The sequence below is a fragment of the Sus scrofa genome, chromosome 10 (assembly GCF_054392235.1).
Source record: "Sus scrofa isolate SSC_HxYL_T2T_F1_AM1 chromosome 10, Sscrofa_HxYL_maternal_Yorkshire_Landrace_v2.0, whole genome shotgun sequence".
Lineage (NCBI taxonomy): Eukaryota > Metazoa > Chordata > Mammalia > Artiodactyla > Suidae > Sus > Sus scrofa.
Genome location: NC_139392.1, coordinates 19,899,926 through 19,919,028, shown reverse-complemented (window position 1 = coordinate 19,919,028; position 19,103 = coordinate 19,899,926). Strand labels below are relative to the sequence as shown.

Below are 19,103 nucleotides of genomic sequence, written 5' to 3'. Positions count from 1 at the left end.
GAGCACGATATACAGAAAGGGCTTGGGCTCTGGACTCAGACCATTTAGGTACCAATTCAACCCCCCTTAGAGGAAGTTAGCTAACTTTTAAACCCTGTAAAATAAGGATAAGATATTACTTATCTCATTTGGTTGTGGGAATTAAAAATGCATTACAGTATCAGGCACATATTACGCGACATTGGTAATTGACTCCCCCTCTCTGAGACTTTGCTACTAAAGTGTAAAATGAGAAGGTTTCGGGCTCTACTAGATCTCTACGTTTCCAGGACTAATGTCCTCTGCATGACTGCCTTACTTTGGAGTTTGCCCTTTTTGATCCTGGTCCCCATCTCTGTTCTCACTTGCAGAGCTTTACTTTCCAATACTGTCTGTAATTTGTCCCAACTTCACCTCATTTGTACTTTTAAATTCCACCCTTTGCATCTTGTATACATTATCTCATTCCTTAATAGAAACAAATTAAAAGATGATTTAAAAAAATGAACATATTCAGAGACCGAAACCTGCAGATGGCAGACACCAAATCACCGGAATACGTCGCTTGAGCCAGAGCGCTGCTTGGGAGTTGTAGTCCGACGCCCCGGCACGCACTTCCGCGCCTCTCCAGTTTGAAAAGCGGCCTTTCCCCGGCGAGTGGGCGGGGCGTCGAGGCTGAGGCACGCTTGAAGCCACGCCCCCTCCCCTTTCTGCTCGCCGGGTTCGCACTGGAGGGGCGCGCCCGGTCGCGGAAGGGGCGTATCCTTTTCCTGGGGCGGTGCTGCCGCGGCCGGCGTGCGCGGGGAGGTCCTGGTGCCCCCCTCCCCGAGAGGGCCGCGGGGACGCGGGGCGGGGCGGGCCTGGCGGGAGGGTGGCGACCCGGCAGGCGGGGCAGGGGCAGGGGCGGGCTGGCTCTGGCTCCTTCTTCCTCTGCATGTGGCTGGCGGCGGCAGAGCAGTTCAGTTCGCGCACTCCCGACCGCCCGCGTCCCCTTCGGGCTCTCCTCGCGTCTCTGGAGCCATGGCGTTCGCCGAGACCAACCCGGCGGCATCCTCCTTGCCCAACGGCGACTGCGGCCGCCCCAGGGCGCGGCCTGGAGGCAACCGGGTGACGGTGGTGCTCGGCGCGCAATGGGGCGACGAAGGCAAGGGGAAGGTGGTGGATCTGCTGGCGCAAGACGCCGACATCGTGTGCCGCTGCCAGGTGAGTCGGCCGGGCTCAGACGGGAAGCCAGCCCGGGAGCTGGGGCCCAGAACTCCAATCTACGGTCCAAACTAAGGTGTCACCTTGCGGGTCTCTCCTCATGTTATGACCTACAGCGAAGTGGAGAAATGGCGGGAGGTCAGAGACCCCTGACGAGGGGTCTTGGGTTGAGGGTTCGGGGAGGCTCTGGAAGAGAATGCAGGTTGATGCGGTGCCTTTGAGATGCGCGATGCCTGGAGAGTTGCAGTTTTCGGTCTGGGGACCAGTGCTCAAACCCGGGACTGGGTCAGGGTGGAGGCGGGATACGGTTTTGAGTTTGAGGATGTACCGCTCGAGGCCTGCCCCCGACTCGGAGCCGGAGACCCTGCGCGGCCGCAGAACCTTCCCCATCCTCACCCACCCGCCCAGGGGGACCAAGTGGGCCGAACTGCCCCGAAATCCAGACTCACCGCTCCTGCACCTGCAGGCCCCGAGCTTGAAGAGCTTTGCCGCCTCCGGTCCACTTTGTTGACGCGAGAACCCACCTCCGGGGTTAGAACTGTTTAATGGCCCCGTTTTCTTTTTTCCTCTGTACCCGGTATACTAACGGGAAATTATTTTTACTTGTTGGTCCCAGAGGAGGGAATCCTAGCTCTTTTACAGGTGAGACAAGTAAATACACGGATGTCAAATCCAGTATTTAGAAATATTTACATTGTTACGGCTCACATCTAGAACGAACCCGGGAAATGGAATAGTAATGTACTTCCTACCGGGAGACACGTGGTTTCCAGTGTAAGCTTTCTTCCTATTTGTCGTTTGCTTTGAAGCAGCCTAGAGGCTAGGCCTTTGTAAAGGCTCTTAAATAACTATTACCAATTTCAAAAATCGAAATAGTTGAGCAATAACCACTTTCAAAACAAATTCTAATGTAATATCTGAAGTTACCTGCTCCCTGTTTAGGTTGCAAGAATCTTTCTTCCTCCTGAACATACATGACACAACATGATGACACTGTGTGTGTTAACAAGTTTTTATGCCCACTTGAGTGTTAGTTTTCTACCCAAAATGGAACACCATTTGAGCCTGCAGAAAAGCTAATCGTAGGTACAGCAAAAGTTAAAAATGCAAAAATCTTGTTTTTTGTTTTTTGGTTTTTTTTGCAGGCAGAAATCCACCCTGTCCATTCCTTGGATAAGATAGCTGTTGGCACCAGTGGCCTCTTAGCACCACCACCTTCCAGTTCTCCACCCCTCAGGCCACACACATACCTTGCTTAATGACACCCTTAAAGGGTTGCCTTTGAATTCCTGCCTCTCGCTGCCTTAGGAGCTGCTCCAGAAAGCTGGCCTTCACCTTCCTTTTGTCTTAAAATCGAATCTGGCTGTGCTGTGGAAAAAGTAGTATGGGGGCACCTTATTCTTTCTGGGTAGGAGGAGAGAGAGGCTGTTTATTTACTTCACTCATTTCTGACATCTTTCTTACCTGACAATAGGAGTCCTCAGGTTGAGCCACATCATGGCTTGTTAGAAGACTGGGGGAATGTTACCATTTTGCATTTATTCTAGAAGAACCTCAATTTTAATATCCCTTTGAAAAGTAGTAGAATCAGTCTGTTGATTGGAGACAGTGTTACTATGTTACTGTAAAGGTTGTCTTGAAGGAGGTCATGGACCAATCTGAACTGATGCCCTTGGAAAGGCTAGAGAGACATGGTTGAGAAGGAGCCAAGTTTGGCTTTAAAGTGTTAGCTGAAGATAAAGGCTTATTAGGCAGACTTTACTACCTATGTCAACTTTTAACTTACCTTCCTTATTTAATTTTAAAAATTTGGTATTCTTCTAGTGGCTTTTAAGAAGGGTTCTTATGTCTTATTAGTGCAGGTAAACAAGTAATGAACAGATTTCAGTATATCCCTTTTGTTTCACCTTGGTTAACTTTAGGCACTTCTAGTCGGCTGACGTCTACTTAGTGAAGTTCTCCTGGCTTAGAAAATTGAAGGTTATGGAATGTGGAAATTCTTAATGAGTATGTATAAAGAGCTGGGGAAAGTCAGCTTTAGGAAAGACATTTGGAGCTTGAATTGCTTTGTTTAATGATTCAAGTTTTGTGTATTGTTGAAAATAATATGTACTTTATTAGAGTTTAATCTATGTATTTTTGTCATATTCATGCCATAAACTCTAATTTTATACTGTGTTTCACCAGAAGTGGTATATGTATAATGTATCTCTATTTCAATAATGGAATCATAAAATAAGGAATTTCTTCCAAGAAGAATACAATTTTTTAAAAGAAAAACAGACACTATATATAAACTGTATATTTTAATATATAAAATGCTTTTTTGGAAAGAAGAGATGCAAAACTGGTGTTGTTTCATCATTATAGCACTTAAGGGGTGTATTTCAGATTCAGGATTTATAGGGCATTACTTTTAACTTGTTAGATGCTCTAGGCCCTTAAATAAGTATGTAGAACTTGCATGAAAGAATGACTTAATTTTAAATCGATAGGTCTCTTAAGAAAAAGAGAAGAATAATTAAGCATAGGACCAACTCCTTGCACTGTTCACTCATCCAGCAATGATATAGTGAGTATCTACAGGGGACCATTTAGCCCAGAATTAAAAGCTGAGAAGTGCAGGGCTTGTGCCCACAAGGAGCTTAGAGACTAGTGGATGACTTACCTAAATAAGTATTGCCAGGGTAGGAATGAAGAAGGGTGCTAGGCTTTTCAAGGATTAAAGTATGGAAATAGGAAGGCCCTTTTCTATAAGGAAGCCTATTACAGTCCCCCCTATCCTCTCCAAGTAAACTATGATTCTTTATTTCCTTTATTTTGTTGAGTAGAAGGTACAGAGCTTTTAACTTTGCAGTTTATACCAGGCCTTAAGCAAGGGCTTATTTATTGTTGGGCAAAGTTAAGTTTGGTAGTCTTGGTTACAATGACAGGCATGAAGTTGCCAGTGATCAGGCAACTTGAGCACTATTTCTCTCCTTTGTGTTTCCCCCCCAGGGTTTTAAAGTTAACATAAAGAGGAAATATTAACTAAAATTAATTATTAAGGGAAAGCGTATCCTGTCACTTGCTATGTATAAAATTGGCCATCAAAGGAAACACACTGAAAAATCGTAAATTTATAGCTGGATACTGGTATATGCTGAAGGCTCTGAAACCAGTATTAGCAAGTGACAAAGACATGTAAAAGACAGGCCAGCAGTAGACTGCGACTTTCTCCTTGAAATAATCAGAAAGGTTGAAAGATAACTTAAAAGGAGTTAACATCAGTGTTGTTTAATGCCTTGACCTTGTACAGCTAAAATCTTATAAACCATTTCTGTAATTTTGAAGGTGGTGGAAAATTAGCATTTAAGGTAAGCCATTCTTGCATTTTTATAACAATTGCTGTTTCTGTGTCTCCTGACCATCAGGGTTCTTTCTGATATGTAATAGTTCCCAAGTGAATACCAGTGTGTGGTTAAATCTTGCTTTCTTGGATTATTTTGCTTTCCTTACTAGAACATACTTTTTTCCCCCAAAGACGACATGTTCCTTTTTTGTTTTTTCCTTAGCACCTTTGTGAGGCAGAAAGGAAGTAAATAAATACTCAACCAATATTTATTGGGGGACCTGGATCACCTTTAGAAATTTCTTCGAAATCAGTCCTCTAGCTCTTTCTTTTCAATTATTTTAACATACCTGGGACAGTGTAATTGACCGTTGGCCTAAGTTTTAACCGTCGTAGCGCAATGGTTAACGAATCCGACTAGGACCCATGAGGTTGCAGGTTCCATCCCTGGCCCTGTTCAGTGGGTTGAGGAGCTGGCGTTGCCCTGAGCTGTGATGTAGGTCGCAGACGAGGCTCAGATCCTTCGTTGCTGTGGCTGTGGTGTAGGCCGGTGGCTACAGCTCCGATTTGACCCCTAGCCTGGGAATCTCCATTTGCCATGGGAATGGCCCTAGAAAAAGCAAAAAGACCAAAAAAAAAAAAAGTTTTAACATGGAATCCCCAGCAACCGTGGATTAATTTTTGTTACTTAGTATTTTTAGCAAGTATTTTTTACCATTATGTTCGAAGGCTTTACTAGTTTAAAGTCTTGTATCTGTGAGAAAATTGATAACTGATATTTGTCATTTTTGTGTGTTTCCGCCGCAGATGTCAGCTGAATGCTATGTACTTTTAGTGGTTTTTCTCGGCTGAGAGCAGTAGATCTCAAAGTATGATCAATAAGGATATCTCAAGTTGTTTACTGCTTAAACCTGTTGTATTCGTGTATATAATATACCATCATCTCTATTTTGAGGCATGAAGTTTTAAATTATATGAGATCATCTCAGTATCTGATCAGTATTATTCTGTTTCTCTAATTTTGGTGAGAATGTGTGGGTTAGTTGGGTAGTTTCAAGTATCTAGGAAAGATTGTTGCCTCGAGCAGATCTAGAGTGAACTGGTAAATTGATATATACTTAATAACTTACTTACTGGGTAACTGGATGCAAAACTACTTATCTTTTGGGGACTAGGTCAGATTTTGACATCAAGGATTAATGTGGATGAGTTACATACCTTTAAGTGAAGATTGGTGATGTTAGAATTTTTATCAGTGGGAAAAGGGGACACTGGAGTATTCAGTATTGTCTGGGGAGAGCAATTGAAAAGAGCAGTGAATAGATGATAGTTCCCATGGCTACTCTGGCTACTCTGCAGATTCTTTAAATTGAACCAAGTTTTAATTATGTTTAATTCAATATAAAATTCCTCTTTAAAAAATAGGAGGTCCCAGGGAATTTTTAAAAGTGAGGTTTTTGTCTGTATCAAGTTTTTTTTTTTTTTTTTTTTTTTGGCCATTTCTTGGGCCGCTCCCGAGGCATACAGAGGTTCCCAGGCTGGGGGTCGAATCGGAGCTGTAGCCCGCCGGCCTATACCACAGCCACAGCAACGCGGGATCCAAGCCGCGTCTGCAACCTACACCACAGTTCACGGCAACGCCGGATCCTCAACCCACTGAGCAAGGCCAGGGATCGAACCCGCAACCTCATGGTTCCTAGCCGGATTTGTTAACCACTGCACCACGACGGGAACTCCTGTCTGTATCAAGGTTTTTAAAAAACCTTTTAAAGAAAGAATTTTATGCATGAGAGAAAACTTTTTTGACTTGAAATCTGTGGTTCAATTTCAGTGTGTTTTTTTTTTTAAATATCTCTGTAAATGTAATGATTAGGTGAATTTTTATCAAGCAAAGAGCTGCATACCATTTCGGGTTTATGCATTTTTGTTGTCGTTATATGTCTGATCCTCCCATCTATCCCTGGTCATCTATGACCCTTGTTTAGTAAGTGTGTATATTAGAATTTGGTACCTGGAGTCTAGAGCTTCTTAACTAGGAACCTGAGGTCCTCCAAGGTTTTGCCCTTTTCCATTTTCATTGTGAGAAGTTGTTTTCTGGTGTTAACTTAAGGTACAGAAATACAAGGTACCTGAGATTTTCATCATTTGTGTGACATTTGTCTGTATATGAAACTGGAAGGTAACCATAATACTGTAAGGTAAAGTGGCTGTCTTAAGCTTTAAAGAGGTAATTGAGCAGTGCACTTGGATATCTTTGCTAAAAAGAAATTCAGACACCCTGTATATGTTTTCTCTTCCTATCTAGTGTGTCTGGTTACTGTTGAATTGTTCAATTTGATCAACTTACTGCTAGTGACTTAACTTGCTCTACTTTGAAATCATAGGCTAATTGCAATTAATTATACAAATGGTTTTATGAAAGAACACTCATCCTTGTTTGTAATTGCTATTTATTTATTTTGCTTTTTAGGTCCTCATCCACGGCATATGGAGGTTCCCAGGCTAGAGGTCTAATCGGAGCTGTAGCTGCCGGCCTGCATCACAGCCATAGCCACAGCCACGCCAGATCCGAGCTGTGTCTGCAACCTACACCACAGCTCACGGCAATGCCAGATCCTTAAACTACTGAGCGAGGCCAGGGATCGAATCTGCAACCTCATGGTTCCTAGTCAGATTCATTTCTGCTGTGCCACGACAGGAACTCCTTATTTATTCATTTTTTTTATGTGTGGCATATGGAAGTTCCTGGGCCAGGGATTGAGTCCCAGCCACATCTGCAGCAATGCCAGATCCATCAACCCACTGCGTGGGGCCAGGGATTGAAGCTGCACCTCTGCAGTGACCCGAATTACTGCAGTCAGGTTCTTAACCCACTGCACCACAGCAAGAACTCCTATAATTGCTTTATTGCTGTGGATCGACAGATGTTTTAGTTTCGGCAAATCTCGAAATGTTTCATTGGGAAAGGGCTACAGGCCTTACAGTCTTTACCAAGAAACTGCACAGATTAATAAGCATCGACTCAAAAGATTGTTAAGTTTCTAAGAAGCCTGAACACTAGATAAAAAATAGGAACCCTTTTTTGGTTGCTGGCATAGTTCAAAGGCACGAGGTTCAAGGCATTGCTGCTCTCTGCTGTAATGCAGTGTTTACGCTGACTTCTTGATTGATGTTCATTTTGAGCTGTGTGATTACAGTACAGTGTTGATGTATTCAGAGCACAAAGGACAAAGAGAAAATCCACAGACTATTTTAGAAGCCTAAGTGGCCTGAGAAATGCCTCTGGGCCCTGTGCATGAAATTGTTAGCCCTCAACACTGTTGCTAGAAAAGAGACATCATTGTTTCAGGTTTGTAACACTGTTAAGAGGCAGATGACTGCCTTTATGGCCTCTCTCACAGTAGGAACTCAAAATCAGGAGTGACTTTTGGGAGGAGGAAGATGGAATAGCAAACTAAGTTAAGAATCAGGAGACAGGAGTTCCCCTCATGGCTCAGAGGAAAGGAATCTGACTAGCATCCATGAGGACTCAGGTTTGACCCTGGCCTTGCTCAGTGGGTTAAGGATCTGGTGGTGTTGAGAGCTGTGGTGTAGATCGCAGATCTGGCATTGCTGTGGTTGTGGTGTAGGCCAGAGGTATGACTCCAATTCAACCCCTAGCCTGGGAACCTCAATATGCCATGGGTACAGTCCCAAAAAGACAAAAAAAAAAAAAAAAGAATCAGGAGATATATATATTTTACCTTTTAGTATCGCAACCACGGCATTTGGTTAGGGGTCCAATCAGAGCTGAAGTTGCTGGCCTACACCACAGCCACAGCAATGCCAGATCTGAGCTGTGTCTATGACCTACACCACAGCGCACAGCAATACCAGAGCCTTGACCCACTGAGCGAGGCCAGGGATCAAACCTGCATCCTCATGTTTACTAGTCAGATTCATTTCCACTGACCCACGACAGGAACTCCCCGCTTCTAAACTTTTTAAAAAAGAAATCTCTCCTGGACCTTTGGAGCTTCAAAACTAGAAACTTCATACCTATCAACATCTCCTGATCCAAACTTTTATTCTAGAGTTGGGCTTGACAGCCTCTGGTTCTGAGAAGCCATGGAAAGAAAATTTAAAACAAGTTTCTTCTGACTTTCTTTGTTTTTTGTCTTTTTAGGGCCGCTCCTGCAGCATATGCAGGTTCCCAGGCTAGAGGTCAAATCGGAGCTACAGCTGTCGCCCACAGCCACAGGCATAGCGACGCCAGATCCAAGCTGCGTCTGTGACCTACACCACAGCTCATGGCAACGCCGGGTCCTTAACCCAGTGAGCGAGGCCAGGGATCAAACCTGCAACCTTCTGGTTCCTAGTTGGATTCGTTTTTGCTGCGCCACGACGGGAACTCCTGACTTTCTTAAGCTTAAAATCAAAATGGGAAGAAAAGTATACCTGGAAAAACTGAGAACAGTTACAAAATAACTAAATACTGTTAATATCATCCCTGTATCCTGCAATACTGTGTATTTTCTTGGTACTGCGGGAAAGGTTTGTTCTTGACAGCGTAAATATTAAAATTTAGAAGTTAATCGCTTTTTAAAATTGAAGTATAGTTGCTTTATGATATTGTGTCAGTTTCCAGTATACAGAAGTTATTGTTTTTATATTCTGCTATTACTGGTGCAATATGTGAACTTAGCCAGCTGTATGCATACTATGTTCCAATGAGTTTGTTTTTTCGAGTCATTTGAATTTTTTGTTTGCAAGCCATGGCAAGAAACTGTCTTAGGCAAAAAGGGGATATGTTTGAAGGAAGAGCAGGATGACCAATCCTTAGAGTGGCCAGAGACAAAGGCAGCTCCTGGGATCCCTTGCAGCCAGAACTGGCAGCTTTTCGCCTTAGGATGCTCACTTAGGTGATAGGCATCTCCCAACTCCTAACTGCCTTCCTAGCAAAAGCAAATTCCCAAGAGAGTGGTGCTTGATTGGCCCAGGCTCGGATCAGGTTTCCTTGCCTGGATCCATTACTATGGCTGGAGGTGATGATTACAGGATTTACAAAGTAAGGGGTGAGCGGGAGGGAGGTAGAGAGACTGAAGGTACAAAAGGCATAGCTGACCTACAATGAATTTCATATGGGAAAATAAAGAGATGAGGAAACATTAATTCAGGGTTATTCTTATTTATAATTGTTTTCTGATACACTGTAGACCTCTAGTGCTTTTCTAGAGGGAAGACTGGCATTAAATAGGTTTTTATTGTTTTCACTATAATTAAAAATAGAGTTAGCTGTATTTTTTTAAAAAAACTAATTAAAAGTATACACAAGAAACTTTGTTCTTCATTTTTGAAAACACAGAATTTTAGTTCTGCTTTCTCCCTCTCCCTGTCATAATGTTCTAATTTATTTCAGTGAAATACACTGTTTTTCCTGGTCATTAAGAAACTTATTTAATATTTATGTTCAGTATTAATGTAAGAATAATGGTCAAAGAAAATTGGTAAAATAAACTCCAAGTTAGGGGATGTTTTTGTGACTGGTGAACGCTCATTGGATGACTGCATTTTCTTTGATTTATCTATTCTGAATACTATTAATTTGGATTTATTCTACTGGGGAGTAGAACAGCTTTATTTTCTAGATAGAGTAGGTAAATTTTGTTTTCTAAAATTAATCAGTCCATATCAAGTAAGTACTAACAATGTCATAGCACTTTATTGATCACCATGGGAGAAGCAAAGAAACTGAGTCCTTATACTTAAAGAATTTGTATCTATCATCTCACATCTATCCCTACTCAATTTTGCATTTTTTACTGTTATTTAATATAATTAAATAAGGAAAACATCATACAAGGCATTATAAACCTATATTTTAACTCAGAGACTTGCCACAACATGCAACCACATTTTTGTTTTTTTGTTTCTTGGGGTTTTAGATGTTTTAATTTCAGAATTCAAAATGCTAAAAAAAATTAAAGACATCTGAGATTATTAAGAAATATATTCTATTGATATAATTGATCTGGAAAACAACATTAATTGCTATTGCACAGCTCTTTGTCCGTCAAACAGTTAATTGAGCAGATTCTTTTTTTAGGTTAAGTAATATAAAACACACAACAATGATGATTAAAAGTCACTGCTAAATACTACATGAGTGACTGGGGTCATAAAAAAATTATGGGAATTTAGCAAAGCAGCAGGAGGTAGTTACATATAACTATTAATATGAGTATGTGATTAATATTGTATCTGAGAGAATAGCTTACCACATTTACTTGGGGGCATCTCTGTCAAAAGTAGATCAAAGGATATATTTATCACCCATCATTTATCTGGCCTCTCCAGAGCTACTTAGGAAAACCCTTAAGCGTAATTAAACAAATATGTTTTTGCCACTCATCTTGGTACAGGCTCCATAGAGCTGCGGGGTGAGAAGCAGTTCTGTCACAAATAGGAGGTCCTGCAACCTGAGAGGACATGCACATCCACAGGTTCTGCATCCAAGGATCCAATCAACTGTCAATTGAAAACATGTGAAAAAAAAAATTCCAGAAAGTTCCAAAAAAGCAACCTTGAATTCGTTATGCTGACAACTATTTACCCAGCATTCACATTGTTTCCAATTTACATAGCATTTACATTGTATTAGGCATTGTAGGTGATCTAGAGATGATTTAAAGTGTGCTTGAGGATGTGCATAGGCTTTATGCAAATACTACACTGTTTTATACAAGGGACTTAAGCATTTGTGGATTTTGGTATCTTTGGGGGTCCTGGAACCAGTCTCCTGTGGATGCAGAGGAAGGACTGGATCTGCCCTTGCAGTTTGCTAGTGGGTGGTGGTGGTGGTTGGTTGAGGTGATGGGTTGGCAGTAGTGGTCCTGCTGAAACCTCTTTGATTTGCTATCTAATAACACATGATCTCGCTTCGGACCTGTGTTTGAGGACAATTTCCTGATCTCCCAAGACGAATTTTGTATATTCCAATCTATAAATATTTTAGGTAGCACCACTTAACACTTAACATTTGAAGCTTCATCTGTGGGTTTTTTTGTGAAATGACCCTGTGCTAAAACTTACTTTAGGGAGTTCCCATCCTGGCTCAGTGGAAACGAACCTGACTAGCATCCATGAGGACGTGGGTTTGATCCCTGGCCTCGCTGAGCAGGTTAAGGATCCAACATCGCTGTGACCTGTGAAGTAGGTTGCAGATATGGCTCAGATCTGGTGTTGCTATGGCTGTGGCATAGGCTGGCAGCTGCAGCTCCAATTTGATCCCTAGCCTGGGGACTTCATATGCCGAAGGTATAGCCCTAAAAAGAAAAAAAAAGAAGGGACATGTCTTCCTATCTCTGAGAAACCTGACTTCCTTCGTTTCCAGGTCCTGTCAGGTGTTACCATTCAAGTGTACCAGAAATAGTGGGGAGAGGAGAGGGAATAGCCAAACTATTGTAAAGCCTCTAAATAAGTGTTTCTGGTCAACAGTTAGGTTTTCTTAAGTTAAACTGGCATTTTAGCAGGAGATCATTAATTCACTTTGGGAGGAGATTATTACTTGCGTTTATTGTCAGGTTCATTTTTCCCATCTTGTGTTGCAGGGAGGAAATAACGCTGGCCATACAGTTGTTGTAGATTCTGTGGAATATGATTTTCATCTTTTACCCAGTGGAATAATTAATCCGAATGTTACTGCATTCATTGGTAAGTATATAACCTGAACTTAGGGATTTTTTCCCCCAGAATGATAATAGTGTTCATTTTTCATTATCTAAACTGATTTAATCTCTAAATCAAATGGTTCATTGATTGCTTATTAATATTGACAGTGATACCTTGGCAAATATACCTAACTTTGGCTGTTTTACAGTTTTTAGATCTTTTAGCACTAATACTTTTTGGAATGATTACTTTTCATTTATTTCTGATCACTGGCAATTTTAATTCTATAACAATGTTAGGTCATCAAGTCAGCTTTCCAAACAGTGTATAATGTTATAAAAGCATTATAAGAAATATGGGAGGTCTGTGTTTCATGGGTTGATTTTGAACCTTTATAGTGTAAGATGCAACCTGTCATTTTCTATTCTAGTTTTTTTATTTTTAAAAATGCTAATCACAACCCATTAAATTGATTATATGGCCACTAATAGGTCCCCAATTTGAAAGACATTGCTTTGGAATCTGCTGTGATCTGATTCAGTGTGCCGAAAACTCTGTAACTAGTTTCTTTCAAAATGACAGTTTCACTTTGTTTAAAAGAAATTTCTAATTATGTTGAGTGTAGTTTTAGTGTTTTATATGCTATGTTATGTTCTCTTATGTATGTATTTGTATTATACTACTGTTTAAAACCTGGAATTATTTCTGTGATAACTCCCTGATAAATTAGAATGTCCTATTGATCAAAATGCCTCCCTGAGATAGTTATTGTGGATGTCTTTGTTTAAATACCACTATGTGTGCCTATGTTAGAAGTATAGATGTTTAAATTTGAGATTTTTATTTGTGTTGTGTTTGTGTTTTTGTTTTGTTTTGTTTTGTTTTTCTATAGGAAATGGTGTGGTAATTCATCTACCTGGATTGTTTGAGGAAGCAGAGAAAAATGTTCAAAAAGGAAAAGGTATGAAAAAATGAGTCTGCTTTGGCTGGTAATGAGTTATTTTTTAATAAATTATTATTTTTACTGAGATTTCATTCCAGAAAAGATTTAACATTTTGGTCTCCTACTTTATTTTTTATAATGATTTTTGTTTTTTCCGTTATAGCTGATTTACAAGGTCTCCTGCTTTAAAATTACAAGTTATTGTAGGAGACATTTTTTGTTTAATTTTTAAAATATTTTTATTTATTTTTAAATGATTTTTTCCCTTATAATTGGTTTCCAATATAGTGCACATTTTTTAATGTCCATTATTAACTTTAATTCATTACAATTAGTATTTTAAACAAAAGGCAAACATAACAAGGTTGTTTTGTCAGTCCTGAGTTTTTGCACATTGGTCATCTGTAAACTTTATCTACAATTACCATGTGTTGGTGGCAAAACTCTAGGAAATTCATTTTGCCATTTGTGCTCAAGTCAGCATCCCCTTTTGCCAAAGTCAGAGATTAGCTGAAGGCACATCAGGAGCTCCTGGCCCCACTGTGTACATGTTCCTCTCCTTTCCTAGAGGATCTCGACTCCCTTGGTTGCCACAACCCAGGGATAAAAGAGGGTCATTTAGGTCCTTCCCTCCAGATGAGGGATTAGTGCTCCTTCCATCTTAAAAAAAAAAAAAAAGGAAAAAAAAAAAGACTTGATTTCCCATATTTTCTCATCTTTTCTGGATTTTTGGAATTCTGTTTATAATCAATTTGGCTGCCTTGCCAGAGTTTGAGGAGAATGTGGCAGAGCCAAAAATATGCAATTGAGGATAATCAATTGTAGTTTCTCCTTAGCTCATATTTAAAGTACTAGTGTAGTTTCTCCGTAGCTCATATTTAAAGTACTGCATTCTATTATGTTGTTAAAGTTTATTTTTCACATTTAAAGGTAGCAGTATCCCCTCAAGTGTTCCTAACAGCTAAGTCTGACTTCGTAGAATCCTGTCTTGCTATGGTCTCTGTTGTTCTCCCTGAATTTTTACCTATGTGCCTGTCATTTATTTATTTATTTATTTATTTATTTGGGCTGCACTCGCGGCATATGGAGGTTCCCCTGGCTAGGGGTCAAATTGGAGCTGCAGCTGCCGGCCTACACCACAGCCACAGCAATGCCAGATCCGAGCTGCATCCTTCACTGAGCCATGACGGGAACTCCCAAATACTCGTTTTAAAAATAGGGCTTAGGGAGTTCCCATTGTGGCGCAGTGGTTAACGAATCCGACTAGGAACCATGAGGTTGCAGGTTCGATCCCTGGCCTCGCTCAGTGGGTTAAGGATCTGGCGTTGCTGTGAGCTGTGGTGTAGGTTGCAGATGAGGCTCGGATCCCGTGTTGCTGTGGCTGTGGTGTAGGCCGGTGGCCACAGCTCCGATTCGACCCCTAGCCTGGGAACCTCCATATGCCTCGGGAGCGGCCCTAGAAAAGGCAGAAAGACCAAAATAAAAAAAAAAAAAAAAATAGGGCTTAGTGGCTTGTCGTTAGAATGCATACAGCCTACTATGTCTTTAAAGAAAGATATTTAGATTCATTTATCTATCCACTCAGCTATTATTTTGGGGGGAACATTTATTGGGTGACAGGGCCCATTCTGTGAAAACTGATGACCCCTGCTCTCAGGCATTCATACTTAAATGGGCAGATATATCTTGATATAATTCCAGATGATAAGTACAGTAATTGATAGTACTTTGGAGGAATTAGAACATTTTGTTACTTTGTTTAATCACACTTTTTATAATTGCCTTTTGGAAAAGGTACCACTCCCAAAATTAACTTTCCTCTCAAAATGGTCCCTTTCTCTGCACCTCACTCCCACTCCCTCGCCCCCGCCTCCAACAAAATGCTATGTCCTACACTTTTGTTTTGGATTCCTAGAAGTATTTTATGTGGCTGGCTGCCCTGAGTTTGGAGCTTTTTATTTTTATTTATTTTTTTTGTCTTTTGTCCTTTTGTCTGCATATGGAAGTTCCCAGGCTAGGGGTCTAATTGGTGCTGTAGCCGCTGGCCTACACCACAGCCATAGCAACACCAGATCCAAGCCACGTCTTTGACCTACACCATAGCTCACGGCAACACCAGATCCTTAACCCACTGAGCGAGGCCAGGGATGGAACCTGCAACCTCATGGTTCGTAGTCGGGTTCGTAGTCGGATTTGTTTCCGCTGCGCCACAACAGGAACCCCGAGTTTGGAGCTTTTTAGAGCAAAACACTTAGATAGAATTTGTGAATGAGTTTGTATAATGAATGACAGGTGACAAAACTCTTGTTAAACATTTTTCCTATAGAAGAAAAGACACTAAAATGATTAATTCAGTGAAAAATGCTAAAAATAGTGTATTTTTTAAGAATTAAGATTTAAAATTATTGTACAAAATGTTCAATTAAATAAATCTTTTTTTCCCCTTCCCTCTAGGTCTGGAAGGCTGGGAAAAAAGGCTTATCATATCTGACAGAGCTCATATTGGTAAGGGGAACATAATGCATTTATTTATAACGGTCTTTTTTGTCAGAAACTTATATGAAAGCATTTAGTAGCCAATTTTGTGTTTAATTTTAGTGAAAACTAAATAGGATGGATTGCAATAGTATGTTTCAAATACATGAAATCTTACTAATTTTTTTTTCTGATTCTGATAAGGAGTAGGTTAAAATTTACCTATGTCTGAAGAATTAGCTAATCATATGAATAATTTGAGCAGCATTTCATGAGACAGCTCTACTTCTATTAAAAAAGAAGCCAGAGTTAACTACAAAGAGCACAATTTATTTGCACATATTAATACTGTAAAAGTAGATCTACAATCTGGCAGATATTTAGAGTGATTCTTTGTACCTAAAATGTTAATGATACTGCTTTTTAAATGATGTGGACTTTATTCACACTAGCCTTCTCTTCCACTGGTTAGAACAAACTGGATTTTAAAGTTACTTTCAACCCTCAGCGATATATTTGAGACTTGTTTCCCTGTTATTATCCTGCCTGTGAAGTGATAGAATTTATAGCTAGCAGTGACATGATTAAGAGGCAATAACCAGAAAAGGTAAAGAACTATAAATGTTAGAAACTTCTATAATTGATTAGAACTCTTAAATTGTAATTAAATATGGACGTCTCTTGAAGTGCTGTAGTTTGAGGATTGATCTCCATTTAACAGACAACCCCATCAAAATTTTCTTGTGTATTTATCAGGCAAGGGTCAGAACCTCCAGATGACAATTACAGATTTGAATCCTGTACATAATTTTAGGCACCCAGTAAAATAGCTTATTTGAAGCAAACTGTACTGAATTGACATACAGCTTTTATGTGAAAACTCCCTTCTCGTCACATACTTTGCCATGGGCTTAATCTATAAAATCTGAAAAGAGCAGTTTGTGGTTACTACTGCAAAACACTTTTTTTTTTTAAATTTTAGGGCTGCACCTACAGCATATGGAAGGTCCCAGGCTAGGGGTCGAATTGGAGCTGTAGCCACCAGCCTACACCACAGCCACAGTAAGGCCAGATCTGAGCCTCGTCTACGCCTTATACCACAGCTCATGGCAACACTGGATCCTTAACCCACTGAGTGAGGCCAGAGATCTAACCTGTGTCCTCATGGATGCTAGTCAGATTCGTTTCCGCGGAGCCACAACGAGAACTCCTGCAAAACACTTTTATATTTGTTCACATTGTCCTATATGTTGTCTGTGAGTAGATTGGTATTCTCCATACTGAAAACTTGGCTAGTTTTGAGTGTGACTAGCTAAAATATATAGAATACGTAGTTTTTATAAATACATATTTTTTTATAAATCGAAATAGGCTTGTAAGTCATTTATATTTCACCCGACTGTATTTAAACCATGAGAATATTAACTATCAGTTGTATTTAAATTGAACCTTTTCTTTGAAGAGCTCATAGTTTTTTCTTTTTTAGCAAAACTGCAATAGGTATTTTCAGAATGATTAATAGCGTAAATGCATAATTATACAAAAAAAGAAAGAAAGAAGCTTTGCCATCCCAAATAATAACATGCAGTTTGGTGAGGACTCAAGGGTTTCATTCTGTTTTTATGAGGTAGGAAGTTGTTAATTTGTCCTATGTGTTGGCCATTTTAAGCCTCTGGTTAAAAAAAAAAAAATCAGCGAGTTCCCCTTGTGGCTCAGTGGAAACGAATCCAACTAGTAACCGTGAAGTTGTGGGTTCGATCCCTGGCCTTGATCAGTAAGTTAAAGATCCAGCGTTGCCGTGAGCTGTGGTATAGGTTGCAGATGCAGCTCAGATCCTGCGTTGCTGTGGCTGTGGTGTAGGCTGGTGGCTACAGCTCCGATTCGACCCCTAGCCTTGGGAACCTCCACATGCTGCAGGTGTGGCCCTAAAAAAAAAAATCGTGCTCAGCCTCTCAGCTTTGTAAAGTATTTTTGGTTATTTCTTTGTCTTAGTTCTTTTAAGCTTTTACATATCATCACTGTAGTGCTATAATAGAGAAAGCAATTTAGTGTGATTTTTATTACTGACAGTCTCTTAGGTAATAATGAAAATTATATTTTTGTGCGTTACTTTTATAGTGTTTTTATATGCTTACACTCACTAATCATTAATCTTATATATGTTCTATTCTTTACCATGAGTCATCTTTAACTTCCTAGTTTTTATGTGTAGCCTCTTGATACTCATTGCTTCTGTCCTGTGGATCAAGTAAGGCGTTGTGATAGATGATGAAAGCCTCTGCTTACCTTCAGAACTTTGCAGTGGTCCTCTGTCATCTGCTGTGTGAAATTCAATATCTTAATCTGAATAGCATTAATTTAGGACTGCAAAATAGGATCATACCTACCATAGTTACCCTTTGAGTAACTTATAACCTTAATATGCCTAATCAAATTCTGGACTTCCCATGTGGCTCACAAAATAGGCAGAATCAGATACATTCAACCTTGTAGACTTAATCTATGCTGATGATATCAATCTCTTGGGAAAACATAGTATTAAAAGAGATACCTGTGTTCCTGGATTCTCCACCTGTCTTTTTTTGTCTTTTTAGGGCTATACCTGCGGCATATGGAGGTTCCCAGGCTAGGGGTTGAATCTGAGCGGTAGCTGCCGGCCGTCTGCAACCTACACCACTGGTCACAGCAACACCAGATCCTTAACCTGTGTCCTCATGGGTACTAGTCAAATTGCTTTCTGCTGAGCCATGATGGGAGCTCCTCTACCTTTCTTCATTACAAATGCTTTGGGTCTGTCACTTGACAGTTTGCATCCATGGATATAGCACAGTGGTTAAGAAAGTTTCTTAACTACTTTAGAGGACAAAAACTCAAGAAAGAAGTGAGGCAGAAGGAGCCAAAAGGACCAGAGTAATAAGAAAGTAATGTGGTTTAAATCATAACAAATATGAATCAGTTTTATAATTTTTAAATAATTTCACTGTGTTTCTTTAATAATGATGTTTCCTTTTCAGTATATGTGTGTTCTTAAAGGAAAGCATTTCTGATAGAGGAGAACTGAGCCCCTAAGGGATAACTCAGACAAAAGTTTAGATGTTACTAGTAATGTGTGTAATAATACCTGTATTCTTTAAAACGCGTTATTAAAATGTCTGTAAGCACTATGTACTTTTCGTTCAATTCCGAAATGGTGAAAAGAAGTAAATAATGTTGGAGTTCCCCTTGCACCTCAGCGTTAACAAACCCGACTGATATCCATGAGGACACAGGTTCAATGCCTGGCCTTGCTCCGTAGATTACAGATCCAGCGATGTCGTGAGCTGCAGTGTGGGTTGCAGACACGGCTCGGATCCTGCATTGCTGTGGCTGTGGCATAACATAGGCTGGCAGCTGCAGCTCCGATTCAACTCCTAGTCTGGGAACTTCCACGTGTTGCACATGTGGCCTTAAAAGCAAAAAAAAAAAAAAAAGTGAATAGCGTTATCAGAAAAATTAGCTAACTAACTAGAAAATTGCTGAGGA

At 40.3% G+C, this 19,103-nt stretch overlaps 1 protein-coding gene across 3 annotated transcripts in view; it reads left to right on the top strand.

The window, feature by feature from the left end:
* Positions 1-783: 783 nt before the first annotated feature.
* ADSS2 (adenylosuccinate synthase 2) overlaps positions 784-19,103 on the top strand; it is a 39,127-nt gene continuing 20,807 nt past the window's right edge. For 2 of the 3 annotated variants that reach the window (XR_014817017.1, XR_014817016.1), the window contains exons 1-4: positions 784-1,182; positions 12,103-12,205; positions 13,056-13,124; positions 15,561-15,611. Coding sequence is in view for 1 of the 3 variants with exons in the window: in NM_001097508.1 (NP_001090977.1) it covers positions 1,000-1,182; positions 12,103-12,205; positions 13,056-13,124; positions 15,561-15,611 (406 nt within the window). In the remaining 2 variants the exon portion in view is untranslated. 3 annotated transcript variants of the gene reach the window in all.